This window comes from Capsicum annuum, chromosome 2, assembly GCF_002878395.1.
Source record: "Capsicum annuum cultivar UCD-10X-F1 chromosome 2, UCD10Xv1.1, whole genome shotgun sequence".
Classification (NCBI taxonomy): domain Eukaryota; kingdom Viridiplantae; phylum Streptophyta; class Magnoliopsida; order Solanales; family Solanaceae; genus Capsicum; species Capsicum annuum.
Genome location: NC_061112.1, coordinates 110,647,265 through 110,654,119, shown reverse-complemented (window position 1 = coordinate 110,654,119; position 6,855 = coordinate 110,647,265). Strand labels below are relative to the sequence as shown.

Below are 6,855 nucleotides of genomic sequence, written 5' to 3'. Positions count from 1 at the left end.
ATTTTAATTTGTCGTCATTATTTTAGGATAATGGTGGATTCTCTTATTTCAAGTGGATTTCTTTCGAATTAGAGTAATCAAAATTTTAATGCGTTGCAAAGTTTGAAATATTGAAAAGTCTTAGAGAATTTTAAAAAATAAGGATCTTCTTATGAAACTATATAGAAAATCAGAACACAAAATTGATCACTTTAAAGAATTGTTGAAAGACGTCGAAATAGAGAGGGATCAACTTAGGCATAGGTTGGTTGTAGCGGAAGAAAAAGAGAAGGGCCTAAAATTATGGTATATGATTTACTATTAGTTTTGGATTTTTGAAAAGGTGTAATGGGAGTGTAGTGGTATTAAATATATTATGCATGTCTTTTTATTGATCGACTACTGTTGATTTATATTATATATGTTTTACCTTTTATTCATAGACTACTCAATACTATATTATATATGTTTTATCTTTTATTTAGAATATTTAATCAACGATGACAACCATCTAAAAATATTGATATTTATTATATAAATTGTAACATTTTTATAATAAATATACCACAAAATTTTATATTAACATAAAACAGTTTCAAAAAGAAAATTGTTCATCTCTATCCATCCAGAGCTAAAAAAAATAAAATTCTTGGTCCCCATCATTTTTTAAACTTCATTGTTTCAAACTCAACCTCATAATAAATAGAACACCAAATAAAAAAATTATCTCAAAGGTCAATCAAATAAACATCACTCCCAAAGAAAAATTATAAATTATTTTGTGATTCCTCAATTATCTTGTCTTTTACAAGAATGTTGTTGATATCATCAATAACTTCCTTAAGAAACTCATCTATATCCACTATTACATTTGTTGTTTCTTCTTCTACAATTGCTTTTTCTTTCTGGTGCGTTCTTTTTTCTCATCTTCATCTTTTGGTATCTTATTTTTTTTTTTTCATCTTGTTCTTCTTCTGTTATTGCCTTTGATTTTTACTTCGTCTTATTTTCTCTCTTCTTCTACTGTTAGTGTTTTCTTTCCTTCTTCTTATTTCTGTACTTCTTCTCCCGATGCTGTCTTTTCTTCTTCTTCTTCCTCTCTTATTTTTTCTCCATCTTCTTCTTTATTTTCTTCTTCACAAACAACTTTCTCCTTTTCTTCTTCTTCTTCTTCTTGATTGTCTTCACCCTGATTATCCTTCTCTATAATAGCTAGTTCATCGAGAATTATCACCTTATCAGCATTGATCGACGACTGTTTCAAAGTTATTACCTCAAGGAGCACTTCTTTAATTTTGTCGTCATTTCGGATAACTCTCACTGATGAATGTTTACTTTGGACCTGTGCACCTGTATTTTTAAGTATTTAGAGTTTATAATAAACTATGATATTTATCAATAAAGAATGAAATAGATTTTATTTTTAGAAATATTTATTATATAAAATATGCAATTTCTATAATAAAGAGAAAAGATATTACATTGATCTTCTTCTTTTTCATCTCATTTTCTGTTCTCCTTAGTTTCTCTTCTTTCACAAAATCAACAATATCCTTCATCTCTTCCTCCAACCTAAACACGTGATCTTTCAGATTTTTGGTTATCATTTTTTTTGTCAATGCTCTTAATTTACTTGTCCTCGCACCATGAGTGATATGTCTTGACACAAAATTTTCACCCAAATTTTGATTATCATATCCATCCTCACCATTCCTTGATGAGGTGATGACAGTCAGACCATGCAAATGAGTCTTCAAGACATCGATGAATAGGTCATTCACCTCGTCAGTGAATACTTTAAATTTTATCATGTATTGTTGCTTCATTTCATGAATCATGCAGATAAGGCAGGGATGCACTCTCTAACTACAAATAAGCAAATGTGATTATTAAAAAACACATTATTGTTACAAATATTTTTAAGAAAAATAATTTCCTACCTTTGTGATCCACCTGTTCAAATATGTATCATCTTCGATCGATTTATTGACTTTTGAGATGTGTCATCTGAGCAATATTGGAATGGGTAGCTAATCTTCTATTGATCTATCATTTCCCTCGTCAATCTCAAAATAACCTTTGTATTTCCACATCTATGATCAAAAAGAAAAATAAATATATAAATCTGTCAGTGTATAATAGATACCATAAATAAATTACAGTATAGAATAGACTACTTTTGATGGTTTATAATCAATATCAGGAATGCCCAGTGAAATTCGTAGAGCGCGTACAATGAATCTCCCTTCCTTACAAATGTATTATTCTTCTTGGTGAAGTATATCCACTTCTTCAAATAGTCTGGAGTCAATAATGATGACTCATTACTCCAAGAGTATCTCTCAAAGAAGCTTAAATTATCCACCATCTTGATGATGTGTATGTCTATGATTTTTGAAAAATCTTGTGCAAGCAATACACAACTCACGAACTGAACCAAGCAGCATTTGTACTTGTCTTCCTTGTCCAGCCTCCCACCTCTAACAAGCTTCAACAATTTCTTTTCATAAATGCTCTTCTTTCTCGCAACTTTTTTGAAAAAAGCTTCACCCTTCTCCATGACTTTGAGATATATTGAATCGCAAAAATAACGTTCACAATTTAACCCTGTGATTAGAAAAAAATCCTTCAGGCTAAAACATGCCAGCCCGTCATTGATGAAGAATCACATTTCATGCAACATGTTGTTTTGTTGAACTTGATGAAGAATTGTATAGTGAACAATTTGTTCATTGAACTTCAATATTCTGAAAAGTCCCATAGACAATCAATATAGAAATTCTTGAACCTCGACTTGAGACGTTGCATGACTTATTTAAATTCATAAAATTATTTCAAATGAGACCTAATGAATATCTTAGCCGGAAAGAATCCAACATCATCTATGATTATGACGAGGTCGTACCTCACAACCGAAATAAACCTTGCATAGTGGGGCAAGATCAGTGATTCCTTATCTATCTTACACTTAATTTTCATTTTCTCCTGCTCATCTCTACCGGAAGCTTGAACAGCTTCATCATTATAATTTCTATTCTCTGACTCATCGGTTATCCATTTTTCACTTTTTAGACCTTTCAACTTCTACAACTTTGCCTCTATTACCTCTAACTATTTTTTATGATCTATGTACAAAAAATAAGACTAACTATCATATCAAAAAAGTACATAATCGACCAAACAGTCTATTAATAGGATAATAGCACAAACAAATGAATGTGAATTAAAAAAGAATAAAATCCTATTTAAAACACCATTATAATCAAGCACAATTGAAAATCAAACTCAAAAATCATATAAATATCTAATCAGTCGAACGGTCTATTAACAGAACAACAATAATGTATGATAAAATCACAAGAACAAGTATCTAAAACACCATTACATTAAAGAAAAATTAGAAGACAATCTAGATTTTTGGGCACACTAATTGATGAAAATCCCAAAAAAAATCATCATACAATCGACAATGATAATCAAAATTCATCAAATATCTATAACGAATCAAACAAATATCAATTTAACAACATAGATTTTCAGTAAAATCAAGCCCCATTTGTAAAAAAAAAAAAAAAAAAAATTTCCATCCAAAATCAACTCAATTGATCAAAAATAAAAAATAAAAAAAAATCATCAATATGAAATACAAATTAGTTGGGAGATGAAGACAACTTACCTGAATTGGAATATAAAAGATGTTAGAGCTTTAGTTAAGATAAAAGTCGAAAATGAAGTTTGGAGAAAGACAAAGCAGAAAAGATGAATAGGGAGAAGTGATAATGAGGAGAGAGAAAATTAATTAGGATATTTTAAAGAAAAATAGGAGGTGAAAAGTAAAAACAATAGTCTTTTTTTTCAATTAAATTTTCAGATATCTAAAATACCAAATCTTTTCAACTTTCTTTCACTCCATATCCATAATTTCTATTTTCTTATACATTTACTTTTATGTTTATAAGTTTTGTCAAAAATTCAACAATATTTTAGTCATATAGCATATCAACACTTTTTTGTTAAGCACATCAACCATTAATTGATTGATCATTTTAACACTTCTATTCAAATAACTGTTTATTCATAAAAACTATTGTAACACTGAATGCTTTTCACACAAACTTCTCTATGATATAAATATTCAACCACACGATATAGCTACAGTTCAGAAATATCTAATTGTCCGATGGTGTTACGATACTTTTGTCCTAGTAATCTTAAACTCTATGTAAATTATACCATTGTATATAAATGAAATAGGAAAATACTTTTGCTTTTTTCAGTCATGCTGTAGTTAAATATGAGTGAATTATACTTAACTTATATAAATGAAATAGGAAAATACTTTTGTTTTTTTTTTAGTCATGTTGTAGTCAAATATGAGTGGATTATACTTAACTAACTTTTTCCTCTTATTAGATTTGGCTATAAATAATAAATCACATGATTTTTCACATTTACATTACATTACCAGAATTTTTTATGATGTCAACATCTCTTAGTCTTTTCTTTACCAGTATGAATCGAGCAATCTGATCCCATTTTATAAAATTAAATTTCTTTTAATACTTCTTGCCACCATTTCTCATAATCTTTCTTTTTCGTTTTTTTTTTAATCTCAATTAATTATTGTTGCTTCTTGTTAGTTATTCAGTAGCATCTTTGGAGAATATTTCCTTTTTTGCAGTGAATATAATTTTCCCAAAAATTTCAACCCCATAAAAGGCAAATCATATTTTCCTCTTTTTGTGTCAAATTCACTTTTCTGAGATCAATTATTAAATTTCTATGTGGAATTTGACTATGTATTTTTAAAATAAATTAACATAATCAATGAAGAGAGCAAAATGTTGGACCTATAGAAGCTTCTAAAGTCTACTTTGGAAACCCAATGAACATCCTGCTTATACATTATAAATAACACATGTTGTCGGAAAAAATATTACAGTAATAAAGCATCTCACATGAGCAGTTAGTTACAGAAACTCCAGTAGTAATAGAAGAAGAAATCTCATCTTCTCTACTATCTTATTTGTTTCTCCTTGCCTGTTTTTAGATTCATATATAAAGTTGAAGTGAAGAAAGAAATTTCTTCATTTCTTTACTTTCATCCTCTTACCATTTCAAATTTAAGAATCTTTTTTTTCTTTTGATAAAGCCCCAAAAGTTGTTGTTTAAATTTGAAAAATGAAACTTAAAGATTTGAAAATAAATAAAATGCAGTTGCTTGGCTCTCAAGGAAAGGGGAAACTCTTGTTTTCAAGAACCCTGATGTTGTTTTTTATGGTGTCATTTATTTTTTCTTGTTTTTCCTTGTCAGCTTCTGGAGAGGTTGTTTTTGAGAGAATGAGTCAACAATCCATTGAATCACAAATTTATGCAGATCCTCCACAAAGTCCTCAGTCTTCTAAGAATGATAAGAGAGGACTTTGTTCCAATGAGATTGTCGTTGCGGTATCTGCAACTGTCATTGTTTTTGTTCTTTCTACCCTTGTTGCCTTCTATAAGTGCATAAAAAAGCAAACATCATTTATTAAAATTGAGACCTCTGAATTACCTGAAAGAAACGATGTTACAGTTTTCAATGACATTGGAGTTACTTTGACATATGAAAAAATCGTTCAGGCTACCAGACACTTTAGCTTGACCAACTGCATTGGAAATGGTGGTTTTGGCTCTACATACAAAGCTGAAATTTCTACTGGACTTACATTGGCAATAAAGAGACTCCTGGTTGAAAGATGTCAAGGAGTTCTCCAGTTCAATGCTGAGATCCGCAGCCTTGTAAGCATAAATCATCCCAATCTCATTACATTGATTGGGTATTTTTCGAGTAAGACTGACATGTTTTTGATATATAATTATCTCCCTGGAGGTAATCTGGAGAAATTTATACAGGATCGAGCAAATAAGATCTTTAACTATAAAGTGTTGTATAAAATTGCCATGGACATTGCTCTTGCCATTTGTTTTCTACACGATCAATGTGTCCCACGTATTATACACAGGGATATCAAGCCGAGCAATATATTATTGGATAATGAGCAAAATGCTTATTTGTCTGATTTTGGATTATCGAGGATCATGGGAATAGAAACCTACAGCACCACAGCTGTAGCAGGAACTTTCGGGTATGTAGCACCAGAATATGCTGAGACAAGTCGAGTGTCCGACAAGGCTGATGTTTACAGCTATGGTGTCGTGTTGCTCGAGTTGCTCTCAGATAAGCGAGCTTTAGATCCTTCGTTTTCTGTGTATGAGAATGGATTCAACATTGTTTCATGGGCGAACATGTTGCTGCGCAATGACCAGGCACATGAATTCTTCTATACCAGTTTATGGGAGGCAGGTCCTGAGGACAAGTTGATGAACGTGCTACATTTGGCTCTAATGTGTACTGTAGATCTCGTTACTGACAGGTTGAGGATGAGGCAAGTTGTTGAGGAACTGAAGGATCTTGCACCTCTTGTCCCTTAAGGCAATGGAGTTCTGAATTCATCCATCAAATAATTAATGAAAGTAACCTAAGACTCTTAGGGTTTGTTTGGTTGGGAAACAAGGTATGCTAGGAGTTATGCTAAGATTAGTTATAATGGGATTAGTTGTATTGGGATTGGTTATCCTAGTATTATTTTTAGTGGCTTTTTGGTTTGTGGTACTAAAATTACTGTGCATTGCATTTTTTCACCTTATTTAGCATAATTATTTTTATGGAAATTGTATTGATAAGAGAACTATGATCACATACATTGAAATAGAAGTTCTATCATATCATAGAAATAAATTTCACATAGAATATTAGTTATTAAAATTTTTTAGAGATTTTTAATAATTTCACATATTTTTCAAGCCAAAGGATCCTACAAACTGGTGCAATTTTAC

At 30.5% G+C, this 6,855-nt stretch overlaps 1 protein-coding gene across 1 annotated transcript; it reads left to right on the top strand.

The window, feature by feature from the left end:
* Positions 1 to 5,190: 5,190 nt before the first annotated feature.
* LOC107857951 (probable LRR receptor-like serine/threonine-protein kinase RPK1) lies at positions 5,191 to 6,551 on the top strand. Its single transcript, XM_016702714.2, has one exon. The coding sequence runs from the start codon at positions 5,191 to 5,193 to the stop codon at positions 6,448 to 6,450; it is 1,260 nt and encodes a 419-aa protein (XP_016558200.1). The 3' UTR covers positions 6,451 to 6,551.
* Positions 6,552 to 6,855: the final 304 nt, after the last annotated feature.

What these genes read in the sequence shown, in the direction of transcription:
- LOC107857951 (XM_016702714.2), top strand. Translation starts at nt 5,191, where the DNA reads ATGCAGTTGCTTGGCTCTCAAGGAAAGGGGAAACTCTTGTTTTCAAGA.